General features: G+C 28.6%; 4 protein-coding genes across 6 annotated transcripts in view; 2 read left to right on the top strand and 2 right to left on the bottom strand.

The window, feature by feature from the left end:
* The window catches only part of LOC100161949 (transmembrane protease serine 9), a 19,968-nt gene extending 17,723 nt beyond the window's left edge, over positions 1-2,245 (top strand). The window contains exon 13 of the mRNA XM_016808893.2: positions 1,196-2,245. Within this exon, the coding sequence (XP_016664382.1) occupies positions 1,196-1,317 (122 nt within the window). The 3' untranslated portion in view covers positions 1,318-2,245. The remainder of the gene's footprint in view (positions 1-1,195) is intronic.
* A 3,188-nt stretch (positions 2,246-5,433) lies between these two features.
* Snrnp40 (small nuclear ribonucleoprotein 40kDa (U5)) lies at positions 5,434-8,681 on the bottom strand. Of its 3 annotated transcripts, none has more exons than XM_016808815.2 (8): positions 8,372-8,681; positions 8,144-8,295; positions 7,926-8,055; positions 7,671-7,844; positions 7,036-7,250; positions 6,714-6,917; positions 6,445-6,610; positions 5,434-5,668 (listed from the first exon to the last, which is right to left on the bottom strand). In XM_016808815.2, exons 2-8 carry the CDS (start codon positions 8,225-8,227, stop codon positions 5,619-5,621), a joined length of 1,023 nt encoding a protein of 340 aa, XP_016664304.1. In that variant the 5' UTR covers positions 8,228-8,295; positions 8,372-8,681; the 3' UTR covers positions 5,434-5,618. The 3 variants fall into 3 exon arrangements, with proteins under 3 accessions (XP_016664304.1, XP_016664301.1, NP_001155778.1); XM_016808812.2 differs by having other exon boundaries at positions 8,144-8,298; NM_001162306.2 differs by having other exon boundaries at positions 8,144-8,305; positions 8,372-8,442.
* LOC100159200 lies at positions 8,680-11,950 on the top strand. Its single transcript, XM_001949038.3, has 6 exons — positions 8,680-9,555; positions 9,629-9,759; positions 10,137-10,317; positions 10,411-10,461; positions 10,959-11,110; positions 11,454-11,950. Exons 1-6 carry the CDS (start codon positions 9,006-9,008, stop codon positions 11,559-11,561), a joined length of 1,173 nt encoding a protein of 390 aa, XP_001949073.2. The 5' UTR covers positions 8,680-9,005; the 3' UTR covers positions 11,562-11,950.
* Positions 11,528-15,028, bottom strand: part of LOC100166048 (transmembrane protease serine 9-like) — a 25,629-nt gene continuing 22,128 nt past the window's right edge. Inside the window, exons 6-8 of the mRNA XM_029490803.1 lie at positions 12,565-12,622; positions 12,297-12,448; positions 11,528-11,658 (exon numbers count right to left, since the gene is read on the bottom strand). Of these exons, the coding sequence (XP_029346663.1) occupies positions 12,327-12,448; positions 12,565-12,622 (180 nt within the window). The 3' untranslated portion in view covers positions 11,528-11,658; positions 12,297-12,326. The remainder of the gene's footprint in view (positions 11,659-12,296; positions 12,449-12,564; positions 12,623-15,028) is intronic.

Consider the following 15,028-nt stretch of genomic DNA (forward strand, 5'->3'; position numbering starts at 1 on the left):
CAATAATCATGCCATATAAGGTTATCGATGAACTGAGCATCCAAAAAAAAATAGAAAACGGGATTTTGTTTTGTATTATAAAGCAATTTTTTTTTTATCGTATTAAACACGGGATTTTCGTTTAATATTAATTTATAATAAACGCTATTAGGTACTAAACAATTTGTGTTAATTCTTATTTCACCTTGATCCACACCAATCTTACTGGTTGTAACTCAATACTGGTTGAATTAATTTATGCTCAAAAGTTCAAAACGTTGCATTTATTATACTACCTATTAATATTTAATTATTAAAATACCATAAGTAGACATTAACTTGTTATACAGTTAAAGTTATGTTAAAAAGTTATTTTTTTAACTTTTTACTTAACTAGGTACCTAATTAATTATTATTTTTAACTTATTAACTAAATTTAGTTAAACTTTATTTTGTTGTAATTTAACTGTTAATTATCATTTTATTTTCATGTCATGCGGAACCAACTCATCAATACTCATTCGATGACTCTTTTTTGATTTTGGTCATTTTTTTTCTAATAATTATATATCATAATAATCTAATTTTTTGCACATGTTTGTGTAAATCAAAAAATAATAGGGCAGTTTATGTGACTTGAAAATATAATAACCTCCAAAAAAATTAACTTTTTTTTAACTGAGTTAAGTCAAGTTTATTTTCTGTCTCAACTTAAAACATATTTTTTGTTAACTTTTAACTTATATTGGTACCTGTGTAAAAACATTAATATTTTAAATTCTATCAAATACATTTTATTTGCGCCCCTGCAATAACATTATCCATACATTGTGGATTAAACCTAGAACTATTACATACCAGCTATTTACTTTACCATAATTCTTATCCAAAAGAGTTTTCCCTAATCCCTACCTTCTGACCAAAGTATTTAAGTATAGCAGTAGTCGATGTCTGATAGGTACCAACAACTTTACGTTCTACTGTTTGTTGAGATAAGGCTAACTCCATACCATTTTTATATAACCTAGTCACCTAGGTACCGGCAAGGATTAAATATATTTGATCAATGGTACCGGTACATTAGGTAAGTGTTAGGGCAGATTAAGCAATGCATTTTCTGCTAAAACCTCGGTATAATATGACAGAACGATGTATAAATAACGGCTTAAAATATATAACAATATTGTATGTAAAATGATATCCGTGTTTCGTATAGGGATCGTGAGTTGGGGTCACGGATGCGCCCGTCCTGGATATCCTGGAGTATACACCAGAGTTGCCAAATATTTACCTTGGATCAAAGAAAACTCCAAAGAAGGATGTTATTGTTCGCAATGATAAGAAAAGTGAGGACACACTAATAAGTATACGACTGGAAATTTCCAAATATATAATATAAACCTACCTATAGCTACATTGTATATAGTAATATCATGTTTGACCAAGGAGGCATAATTTAGTACCTAGGTAGTTATCATATTATAATATTACCTACTTACAGGGGCGGCTTCAGGGGGGTGCATTGGCGCCACGGCATTCCCCCCCCCAAGCTGTATTTCTAAACAATTTTATACTGTTAAAATCAAAATTACAAAAGAAAAATCATCGATATTTTCTGAAAATTATGACTTGCCTCCCCCCCTAACTATGTATCTGGAGCCTCCCCTGCCTACCTATCGTTAATCATTGTGATATAATTATATAAATATAGAATATACTGGGTGCATCATGGACATAGAAATCTGACAATTAAAATTGAGGGGTTCAGCTTCAGTGCAGTAGTGACTAACAAACTTTGGTACTTTAGTAACTTTAAAATAATCTACAATAAAACTAAACTATACTTTAAAAGTTTAAAATACAATAACGGCTTGGGTGCTGCTATCTAATGAATATTAAGTAAAAGTGGCTTAGACCGTTTATGTAAGGAATTGTTTGGTGTATGTTTGCTATTAATGTAAGTAACTCAAATATTGTAGATTAGTCAATAAGTAGTTTGTGAGTTGGTCCATTACAGCACTGAAGGCCTCAATTGAAAATTATATTATATAAAATTTGAACATGTCTTTCAACATCTTCATGATACATCCTAAATAGTGTATACACTGTGTTAATATTAGTTGAAATCAGTAACCCATATTATTTCATATACATTATTGTGTAAAATTAACAGAAAAGCATTTACAAAAATTTGTGTGCATTTTTTAAATGTTAAAAATAATTTTGTTACGTATATTATTTAATAAACCATAAATACATAAAACAATATTGCAAATTTATAATTGGAATACATTTTAGAAACATATTTTTAATGTTTAAAGCCTGAGCATAAAGCTTAAAATAGTTAAGTGCTGGGTTGCGTGAACAATCGATAAACATTTAACGAATCAATAGTGAGCTAATGGTCCATTAAATTATTACATTTTTCATGCATTCCAGACAAAAGTATTTTATTTTTAAAATTGATAAGTTATTTGAACTCTATATTTAATTTTAATAATATTACATAATATAATAAGTAGATACAATGACATTTAGTTAAGATTGAAGTATAATATACAGCTGTATGATCAACAATAAATGTAAATGTTTTGAGTCTATTTGAAGACTCTATAAGTTCTATATCATAATAACGACGATATAGTTAATATTGTCACTCCATCGACTGAGATGACAATAGGACAATCAAAGTTATATAATTCCAAAATTACTCCAGTCGGTGAATTTTGTGTTGCTGAGTGTTCAAGACAAAATGAACCAATCATCATCATTGTAGCAGTTTATATCTCACCAAATCAAAAAATAGATGATATAGTTTATTTTTTAAAAAGATCGTTGATTGCCTATTCTACCAAAGGTACACCATTACTCGGCAGGGGAGAAGATAAACTGCCTATGATTCTGAGTGGAGACTTTAATGTTAATTTTGCATCGGATAGATCAGAACCATTAACACAATTTTAGCTTAAACATCTCAATTTATCAATGAATAATGATCCAAAAATTCCAACAACGCGGTCAGGAACCACAATAGATGCTATTTTCACACGATATCTTAATAATGTACAATCAAAAACGTACATAACTTATTTCAGCTATCATAAGCCCATTGTATCATTAGTTAAAAATAAATAATAATAAAAAAAAAACAGTTCTATTGAATATAAAATTGTAAAGTGTATTTTTTTTATTTTATTCCAATACCTCATATCAGTTGCATGACTGAAAGAAGTTTCACTTCATCCCCGCGTACTTGTTACATGCTCAACTTTATTTTTTTTTTAGATTCTGAGCGGAGCGAGGAAGCTATTGGTTTTACAATGGTGTTTATTTTTTTTTTTTTTTTTTTTTTTCCTTTTATATCCTTTGTACGAAATTTCTACCAGAAGGAGTGCTTCGATTTCAACATATATTACCTTATCTTTTAGCAAATTGGATCAAGATGGTACTTTAAAGAGATCATTTTCCGATTTTCACAATAGTTATTTAGTGCCACGGGAAAAACCACCGAAAAATTACGAAAAATCGCTAAAATTGGAATTTTAATTTCTAACGCTTTGTATATCACCATAGAAACGAATAAAAAATTATAATATTATAATATTAATTAATTAATTCAACTTACATGATAAAATAAATAATAACAATATAAAATATCCAGACTAACAAACCGTCTCCGCTTAGAATCGTTTTTCTTATACAATGATATTTTATATTCAAGTCTAATACAACCCATTATACAATGACCCACTTGTAACCTACTGTACAGAAGAGCGACATCCACTTACCTGCTTTTTTATAATTTATACTGTAACCATAAGTGGAATTTGGACAACTGTTTTTTTTTTTTTTGGGGGGGGGGCTAAATTTATAAAATCAACACAGACCTGCAGGGGTCCCCAACACCCCCCTCCACTTATAATCATTTTCATGGCTATATCATTATCTATGTTATTTTCAACAATTTTTTTAAGATCTCATATAATTTAGAACTTAAGGAATCAAAATTACTAAGTGTTTTATTTGTTTTTAAATTAAAAATGCTAAACATATTATTGTTCTTAATATTATTTAAGTTCCAAAAACAACTGACATGTAGAAATATAGAGAAAAAAAACACTTGATACACAAAGAAAAAAAGTTGTTTTTGATAAATTAGTTTATTAATAATTATTATACTATAAAGAATAAAACATTAGAATAAATTGTAGTTCGGTAAGTGTAATTAAAATTAATCTGGATTAACAGGATATTACCTACACAATTTCTAAATGAGTTTCTATTACATTATTATAGTATTAGAGGCTAGAGCAGTGAGTAAGACAGAAACATTGCGTTCAGTGTTTCCTTGGAATTGTGTTAAGAAGTCATAGTAAATTAATAATATTATTTAATTTAATAAAAAATTCCATAATCAAAAAATAACTAATATTATGCAATAATAATATTTATACTTGTGTTACTACTATGAAACAGATTTAAACTGTTTAACAGATACTTAAACTGTTATACAACAATATATTATATAAAATATCATTGAATTTAAAAACTAATAGTTGCTAACATTAATAACAACAATTGATTATAGATTATGTAAATCAATATTAATTATTACTTAATAGTTATTAGACAACATGCTTGTACACTGACTATAAGTTGGCTAAGAAAGACCTTAGTTAAATTTTTTTTTAATTTTATCATTTTTTTATTGGGTTCTGTCTTACTAATGATGGATTTAAGAAAGAATATACTTAAAAAAATTAGGGCGGCTTAATTTAAACTAGGGAGCTAAGCCCCCCCTCCAAATTGCGTCTACACTGTTACGACTTTAGCTTATAAGAGATATAATATTTAAATTTTTATCTTTTATTTAAATAGCCATGACGCACCGTTTAACAAAGATAGCACTTTAAAGATTTATTAATATTTAAAAAACTAAACGTTTTATTGAATTTCTGATACTTTTACTGTGTTAAACACATAAAATCACACATTTATACTTAAATTAGACTTTAAAAATAAAATGTTTAGATTGATAAATCTTGGTATGAAGCGAGGAACTTTTACACGTATAAGATAGGCAACTACGATAAGCTGGGCCCAATGACGTCCCACGGCTATTCTACATTTCCTAATATGTCTTAAAGCAATCATTTTTTTTACATCGGATTTTCACTTAATCATTTAATATAGCCATAGCATCAATAATTTAACAATAAAAAAAAAAAATAAATTTTTGTTTTGTATTGTGTGCTAATACAACATACAAAGAAAAAAATTATGTTCAACAAAATAGTATTCTTATTTTAATATTTAAATAGGTAGTTTGAAACCAGTGGTTTATTATTATACCTCCTCCTCCCATAAAATAATTTATTGTTAGACCATTCAAGGCACAATTTAAAAATATCAATATTCTGAAAATGAAATATTTTGTAATAATTTATACATATATGTTGTATGTGTACTGTGTATTTTGAATAATATGAATACATAAATATTACTATAATGAAAATATAAAAACATACATTTTATTATATGACTCTGAGTTTAATTGAATAAATACAAAGTAATGAGAAAGCTAAATACCTTAACATAAATTTAAAATTACAAAAGTGTCAGTTCAGTTTCAAATGGATTCAATCAAACTCACCGAGGTATACAACTTTGTCACTGGATCCAGACATAACTGAAAAAATAAAATGCACAATTCAACAACTAAATATGATTGTAGTCAATACTTTAATAATGAGTGCACATATTGTATTAATAATTTTCAGTAACATTTTTTGAATTTGTTAGCATTAGAGCGGTGAAGTACTAAAAAATACAATGAAACAAAGTCTACTCTCATTTATATTTAAATAATTATTGATAAAATATCTCATTTTATTGACAAATCTAATCTTGATGAATTTCTGCTTCTTAGTTATTTTTTATTTGTCTAACTCTATTAAAAATCCACCACTTAATTTGTTTCCAATCAATAAATAATCATACATAAACAGACATCGATACACTTTCTTCATTTTTATATGTCGCTTTATGCGGTTATAGCATGACACACCACAGGGTTTAGAAATATACAACATAATGCTAGTTTAAGACATTGCATGAGCCTGCTTATCAATAGATATTTTTAATTTAATAGTTTGTAGTCAATCAACTTGTAATCATCGTTTTTAGTGGTATCACAACTGAGTATCATAGTTTAAGAAGCCTGACAACCTATTCTCGCATTGACTTGATTACACTGCTGTGTTTTTAACTTTAGAATAACAAAATATTGTAGTATGTATTATATTATTTTATTGTATTTGTTATTTTTCCATTTTGATAAAATTATATTATTATTTATTAAAATATGTACCAGGAAAAATGTGCTACTCCATCAAAAGTCTATTTCCCAGTGATATCCTATGCTATTCCTCTCTAACAGTCTATGCTCTTAATAATTTTACTTACTAATCGGTTCTTTCGGATGGAAATCCACATCATTTACACTTCCATTATGACCTGGCAACTTGTACAATATTCTACGAGTGTTGGCATCCCAAATATACACATATCTATCAGCTGAACCCGCTGACACTTTTGAACCATCAGGTGACCATGCACACCGCAATAAGTTCTTATAACAAAAAGTAGAAAACAATTTAAAATTAAATAGGTATGAAATAATTTATAAGTTAGACAAATATAATTAAGAATAATATACTTTTTAACATTAGTACCTTTTCAAAATTATGAGTATGCCCTGAGAAGACTTTTAAGCATCTATCAGCAGGTGCATAAGGTCTCACATCCCATATTCTCAAGCTGTTATCCATTGCATTAGACAATAAATAACAGCCATCGGGTGACAATTCAAGTCCAGTCACTGTATCTGTATGGCCAGGTAAACGATGAAGCAACGCATTTTTACGTAAATCCCAAATCTACCATACATAATTATACTAAACATTAGTAATACTATACTATATTGGAGTAGTAATGTTCGCACTGCTAGCGATTAAAATTTAAAATAAAAACTATATTATATAAATAACAAATTACTTTTATTTCGTTATCTAAACCACCAGTTATGACTTGATCAGCTGTATCATTAAAACACACGGACATCACTTGATAATTATTATTGAAAGTAGTAACTGCATCGCCTCCTCGTTTTCTAGGATCCCATACTTTTATGGTGCAATCGTCTGAAGCACTTGTGATCATTTGAGGTCCACGTCTTGCAGAGTCACAGGAATTAACAAACCCAGTATGCCCTACGAAATGAATTGAGTTAGAGAGAAATGTTTTATATTTTATTAGATAAAATATATATAAATAAGTAAAAAATGGTGAAAGATAGAAGCTTCTACATATTATTTGATATCAATACATTTTTATTACTTTTACTTAGATAATATAAAAATGTTAAATTAATAGTTAGATATTTGTCTAAAGTTTGGCAACATAAAGTAATGCAATAACAATTTGAAATGTATTTCTGAAAAGTGACTTCTCTTATTTACATTTATAACACTGAAGAAAAACTAATTATCAGTGAACTTTTTAACATACACACATTCATACAAAACAAATTCATTCAAATTATTACTAAAAACGAATAATAATGGTTATCATTGTAATTCGCTCTTTACTTTATTAAGTTATCATAAACAACTCTGAATATTATAAAATACCTTTCAGTTTCTTGACTCTTTGACCCTTATAAATATCCCAAAAAGAAACTGTCATATCGGTACTACTAGTGTATATTAATGTTCCATCAGTGGAGAATTTCATATCTAAAACAGCTCCAGAATGGCCAGCGAGGACGCCCAAGTTTTCACATTCACCATACACACTCCATATGACTGAAACATGATAACTCAAATTAAATTAATTTACACAAATCAGACAATACCTACACGGCGCCATGACAAACATGTACTTACAAATCTTTCTATCGTAACCTGACGATGCCAGATAATCCCCTTCAGGATGAAATTTTGTCGCAAATATATCACCTTCGTGACCTTCCAGCGCCATGATGGGCATAAAAAGACTGGACGTTCGAACATTGGACTGCAGCAAAAGAAGCAGCAAATAAAATTTAAATCAACAAAACTACATAATATTAAGCTTTAGTGCAACCAATAATCCCAGAACTTACTTTGTCGGTCTTGAAATACTTTTCTCTGATCGATCTGTTCTGATCAGCGTCAGCCAGAGCTATTTCGCTCTTGCGCTTTACCATTTTGATCGTAAAATAGATCTTGTTTTAAAGTTGACTTACTCGTCAACTATTTATATGTTTTATACTAACTAGTAACTACTAACATAAACAATAAATATTATAATATAATAATAATCCTGGAAGTTATGACCCTGGGTTACTAACTTGTGTGTCTGTATTTCGTTAATTTGTAAATGGTTAATCTGAAAATCTGTTAGAAGTAGTTTTTACTTTTTACTTTCTAGCTTTTAATGTTTACTAATGTTATTATCGAAAATTGAAATGTAGTCATTGTCACGTCTTGTCAGTGGTCAGTCGTAAGATTTTTACGCTTTTACAGTTTTACTCATAGATGCTTTTACCCGGTCAGATGATTTGAGGTTATGTTTACCGGCATGAACATAAAAACGAAAATATTTTCTGATAACAATATTAACAGGACCGCTGGCCGCTACGAGTACCGACTCCAATAGTAAAGTTCAGTGATATCAGATATTTATTCCGCATAATTTATTCGACATTCGAGTTTACTTTTTTGTGGTTTTGTATTATTTACCCAATTCATCAGGTATCGGTTTGTATAGGTTTTATTTTAATAGAAATTTGATGACGCATGACTCGGCTCGGAATATAATTATTACTGGTTGACATTGGATTCGCAGAGTGTGTCGACAAACTTATCCTCCTCAGTTTCCGTTTATATTTGGCGCTTGTTCAGTTTTTCAAATTTCTGTGGTCACTTTATAATGTGAGATCGAGCGCGTTTGGGTAAAACGAAAAATAATAGCGAAACAATAACATGATCACGGTCGGGAGACGGTTAATACTTGCCGGTCTGATGGTCGTCACGTTACAAATAGGAAATGTATTGACGGCACCGACCGAGAGAACTGTCAGTCAACTCATGATGTCATCTGCCGACAAGTTTAGCAAATTTGGTCTGTTGAACTATTTCAAAGACCTGAATCTCGACAAATTTTGCAATTTTCCATTACTAGACGTCAACAATTTCAAGACAGTAGAAAATGAATATGCTTTTCAGTGTTTTTGTACAGTAATTTACAATGTTAGCAATGAATTTGAATACAGTCTTGTAAATTCCATGGACTTAGAAGCAGCGAAAAACTCAACTAATGATCACAAGTTTAAAGACGAAACCATGTATGGCATGTGGAAAAATGTGACCAAAATCTCACAATCAATGAAATTACTAATGGATCCATTGAACAATGTAACCAAATGGAATAAGGTCTGTTATAATTTGAAAAATGAATTGCATACGTACTGTAAATTTTTAAATGTAGAGGTGTTACTGTTACACAATAGCTATTTGGAAAAGTCTAAAACATGTAAGTTATATTATAATTTAATATACACTAGCAAATAACAATGCACAATTCTGTATTTAACACTTAATTTTAGCTATAAAAAAAAATATTGCCAATCCATCTAAAAACGTCAAAGAGTCAGTTGTTCCTAGTACCGTTATTGAAGAGCCGAAAAAACCTGAGGGCCTACCTCAAATTAAAGTTGATAAATCTCCTGAAATAATCGTAAGTAAAATATTTGTTAAAAATAACCATATCTAATAAAATTTCTTAATCAATAAGTTTAGAATATTATAAAGCCATATTAGTAAATTACTACTTTTGAAATCAAATTAATTGAACCTATGCTACTAAAAAATATATTTTTAAATTGTTTATTTAATAATTGTGTTGTGTGGAATATGTATTTTTGTGTTATTAATAGGTATATTGTTTTTGTTTAGTCTACTGTGTGAGAGACTCTATCAACTATACTTAACATCACTTTTTCTTAAATACACCAATGTCAACATAATTTTATATGGACACGATAAAATATGTCATTAGGATTAATTCAACTATTTCTTAGGACTAATTCAATAATTGATTAAAATATTATTTAGGTAGACAACACTCAAAAATTAGTTGACGTCAATAATGATAGTAATAATGATGAGGAACTTCCTGCAGAAATACCAAATGATAATAATACTAACATTGAAGACGATGAAACTACTACTGAAGATGAAAAACAAATTGAAGAAATAGAGGCCCAAACTCCAATCGATTCTAAACCTGATTCAAGTGAGTACCTATTTAATATCCATAACTATAAAACCATCTAAGATTTAATGTAATATTTATAATATAATGTTATACATGTGTTGTTTGTTTTAGAATCTAGTGTTGATTATCCTAAAGAGAGCGATGGTACCATTAACCAATCAGGTAAACTTAATTTTTTTTTTTTTTTGAAATGCCAAACTAAAAATGTCAATTATTTTGTACATATTTTTATAGATTATATTTATTTTTTATTTATTCTTAAGAAGATAATAGACATGACTAAACAAGTTCATCATATTATTATGTTTATCGTACCATTTTTATGAAACTAAAATAATGACTAGTTTGTGATTCTTTTGACCGCTATATTAACTAAAATAATTTAAATGTATTGTTATATTTTGTTTTATAATATATTATACCCCGTTATAAAGAAATTTACTTGAATCATTATTGCAATGAGTAGCTAATATAACACAAAATACAATTTTATTGATATACTGTACAAATAGTTTGTATAACCACAGTTCTTAGATTATACTTAATACAAAATATGAATGAAGTATTTTATATTGTTTCAATAATTTCATTTTTTATTAATGACATAATATATCTTATGTATTTAAAATTAAAATCATACATGCATCATACTTTTGCAGAGACCAAAGAAGTTGTATCAAGATTAGGTCCTAAGCCTAAATTTCCAAATCGTGCATTTGGCGATACAGAAGACTCACACTTCCTTTTCTACTTCAGCATAATGACTATACTATCAATGCTGTTTTATTTAGCTTTATACAATAAGAAAAAAGTAAGCTAACATTTTTTAAAACTATAACCATTGACTTGAATGCATTATAATTTTTTGTGACTTGTAAATACATTTCAACGCCGTGTCCTAACTGATTAGCATGCATGCGGGGAAAACAGAATATCTTGTATTTCTCCGCATGCGGGCATCGCACTATGTCTGTGTGCACCAGGGTCGCACCAGCTAGGACATTACATAAAAAAATAATAATAATAAACTATACAACATAAATAATCTAACAAAAATAAATAAGATACATATTGTGAATAAATATGTTTACCTAAAATATTGTTTGTGTCTTTCTCTCTTCAAACTATTCTTATATAACATTATCTCATTTCAGATAATTGCACTTTTAATTGAAGGACGGCGAAGTACTAATCACCGAAGGCGACCAAATACTTCTAGTTATTTGAAAGTAGAGACTGATGACGGATCGACTGTGTTTTGATGAAACGTATTATCTTCAGCGATTTATATTGCAAAAACTAAATTAGTCGTAGACTCTCAATGTTGTGATATTGAGTGGTTGTTGATTGAAGAATTTCCTATAACAATTGTCGAATTTTTAATGGGATAAATTTTAATAAGTTAGAAAAAATTCTGTGATGAAAATATGTATATATAAATTTTACGACTTTTTTTAGAAACCTTTAGTTTTTATTTTGATATTAATTATAAACTGTTGATCTTAACTTTTTAACTGTCCAAAAAAAAAACATAAATACTTAAATTTGTAATAAGTACATAGTTTTGTCTTTTTTATTCAACAAAAAAAAGGGGACATTTTATATAAAATACTTAATACATCTCTATATATAAAAGTAAAATGATCATCTATATATGTTTGTTCTTTATATATTCCTACGCATTAAGTTATCCACTCCACGCACAGCACTGTCTCTGTATTAAAATATCCAATACATATTTTACAGGTAACTATACATTTACCAACCTATTTATTGCACAATTGAGTGACTATCCCAGATTTTTGATTTAGGTATTTATTTCAAATACCTAGTTATTCAAGGTTTTTTTTCTTAATGTGATTTTATCATAATTCTGTATTCATAATAAAAATATGTATCCCAAGCAAATTTGAGTGTTAATACGAGTCGTATATTATATTAGGTAGGTATATATAAATAATATTATCTAATTAAGCAATGGAAACTCAGATTTTTACTGTAGTGTTCAATGGTCATGAAAACTTGATTCAGTTTGTACAGTGGCAACTGTCCTTCGTGTTTCTCATTATCCATCCTAGATATTTGTCGACTCTTGTGTACACTCCTGGGAGTTTTGGAGCTCCGCACCCAATGCCCCAAGAAACGATTCCTAGAAAATAAACCATTTTACACGATCACAGTTATGATACCAGTGTATTTAACTGTTTTATTACTTGAAATATGTTATAAATTATAATCTAACAACATTGTTTGCTGTAAGCTTACCTGCCACTGTTATTTTTTCGCTATTATCATTAAGCATCAGAGGTCCACCACTGTCGCCCTAAAACAATTATTGTTCAACCTTCAATCACCAATATGCAAAGGCAGACTGCAAGCTTTGTCGATTTTTTTCTAGCAACAACTTTACAATAAAACCTCTTAACCTAGAGTTACAGTTCAGTCCTAAATTTGGAACTATATTTATGGCTGAATTCCGTTCAATAATTGGTACACAAAAGTGTCCAGATATATCAGAGATGGCTCCAGAGGGGGCCTAAGGGTCCAGCCCCCCCCCCCCCCCCGGACATATATTATTTCTCCAACTTTCATAGGGTAATTGTAATTTACATCAACATTAACCTAATAATTGACCTTTTTGGAAAAGCGACAATATGAAAAGACGTTTTGATTTTGCTATTTAATATGTTATAATTATTAATTTATTTATTACATAAAGATTATTTTATTAATATATGAAAAAAAATTAAATTAAGAATAAAGTGTAGGTATATTGTAATTGTATTTGTATTGTTAAAAAAATTGTTTCCCCCCCCCCCCAAGTCCCAACAGATGGCCAGATCATTACTCTGGATCAGTGCCCTAGGTATACAAATTTATTTATTTTTCATATTGTTTTATTTATAATTTATATAAATACATCTTTGGTACACAGCTAGTACACACCGTACACTTTATTGAGTTTGGATAAACAGCTAATTAATATTGAATTTCCCTATTGTTATATTCCACCTACCCGCGTCATTTATGACGAGTAACGACACAAATTATAAATTCTAGTGACTACGTAGGGTGAGATGACTATTTTCATATAAATATATAAACAATTATAAATTATAGACTACCTATATGGTATAATACCATTATGTAACTGAGACTCCTAGCCTGTAAAGACTAAAGTGGTAAAGAAAATGTTTAAATGTTTAAGCAGCGGGTGAAACCGTTTGTTGGCGTGGTGACGTCTATACGCGGAAAACACTCAAGGCGCGTTTAGCCACAAGCGCAAAATCTACTGGGCCTTTAAAATAAAGAAATAAAATTCTTAAAAAAATATGAATATTTTGTTTTAGATTATGTCATTGTTATTTCCTTTCAATTTTCATGCATATTTTCTATACAAAATAATGTCAATGTTTCAATCTGCAAGGCCCAGAAATCCCGCGATGGCTCACTTTTTTTAAAAATATTTTTTACTCAATTAGGTATTCTTTTTCATATTTCATTAGGTTATTTTTTGGACTGGATAGGTTATTTTTAGGAATGAATTATCTAATAGGTGTTATTTTCGGAAAACAGGACTCAAATTTAATCAGGGATCTAAACCGTTTCAAGTTTTAATGGTTACCTACGGTTTCATCAACAAAAAATCATAATTTTATAATAATTATCATCCTTATTAAGTAATAGTTAGAAATGCGTATATGCCAAAAAAAAATATGACAGCTAAAAATAATAATAATAATTGTCTGAACAAATCATACAAATTGTAATGGCCAAAAATTATGTATGATAGATAATAATTGTGATAATCAAAAAAAAAAAAAAAAAAGGAAGGTATGTTATAACTTATAATATTTTGAACTGTGATACAAATTGTAGATATTCTAACTATATTAAGTATAATATAAACCCATTATTATAATTTATAACTATTTATAACGTTCTCTAACACTATCACTTTTTTTTAATTTTTTTTAATTTTTGAGTTTACTTAGTTGAGATATATTATTTAATTTTATATTATAAAGTAAGGCAAGGCCATAACACTGGCGGAGTTTTCATATTGTACCGATTCCCGGTAAAAAAATAAAAATGACGGAGTTTACATTAGACCTTTTCATTACCTACCTTTTTATGTAACCGGTATTCTGGTGGAGTTTACAATAAGGGCATGTCCCGTTTCCGCCAAATAACAGGTTACCTGATTTACGTATAGCCCTTTTCCGCCAAAAACGAAAAAGGTATGATTCCCGTTTCCGCCAACAAGACGTTTCCGTCAATTATTATTTGGGAACCATGCACAATATATATTTTATATTATAAATTATATATATTATTATTATTATTACTATAAATTTTAACACAAGTATAGATAATAATAATACATTATTCGAATCGCGGTAAAAAAGTCCGAAGTAAAAAAGTCCTAGGAAAAAAAGTCCGGGTAAAAAAGTCCGAGGCATAAAAAGTCCGCCGTAAATAAGTCCTAAGCCAAAAAAGTCCGGAGTAAAAAAGTCCGAGATAAAAAAGTCCGGTGAATATTATATTATATACATAACAATATTTATATTTCAATGATTATAATTATGTACTTAGTATAATAACATAAAATATACATAATATATCAATTAATTTAATTAAATTGAGTACGTATTAACCATTCGTCAGATAAAATATTATACAAAAAAAAATTCAATGATTATAATATTAAAGTAGTTAGTAATTAGTA

This window comes from Acyrthosiphon pisum, chromosome A2 (genome assembly GCF_005508785.2).
Source record: "Acyrthosiphon pisum isolate AL4f chromosome A2, pea_aphid_22Mar2018_4r6ur, whole genome shotgun sequence".
NCBI lineage: Eukaryota > Metazoa > Arthropoda > Insecta > Hemiptera > Aphididae > Acyrthosiphon > Acyrthosiphon pisum.

What these genes read in the sequence shown, in the direction of transcription:
- Snrnp40 (XM_016808815.2), bottom strand. Translation starts at nt 8,227, where the DNA reads ATGGTAAAGCGCAAGAGCGAAATAGCTCTGGCTGACGCTGATCAGAAC. An exon ending in AGTATTTCAAGACCGACAAA is followed by an intron (nt 8,056 to 8,143) that starts GTAAGTTCTGGG and finishes CTTTTGCTGCAG; the next exon opens with TCCAATGTTCGAACGTCCAG. An exon ending in AAGAGTCAAGAAACTGAAAG is followed by an intron (nt 7,251 to 7,670) that starts GTATTTTATAAT and finishes TTCATTTCGTAG; the next exon opens with GGCATACTGGGTTTGTTAAT.
- LOC100159200 (XM_001949038.3), top strand. Translation starts at nt 9,006, where the DNA reads ATGATCACGGTCGGGAGACGGTTAATACTTGCCGGTCTGATGGTCGTC. An exon ending in TTTGGAAAAGTCTAAAACAT is followed by an intron (nt 9,556 to 9,628) that starts GTAAGTTATATT and finishes ACTTAATTTTAG; the next exon opens with CTATAAAAAAAAATATTGCC. An exon ending in CTTTATACAATAAGAAAAAA is followed by an intron (nt 11,111 to 11,453) that starts GTAAGCTAACAT and finishes ATCTCATTTCAG; the next exon opens with ATAATTGCACTTTTAATTGA.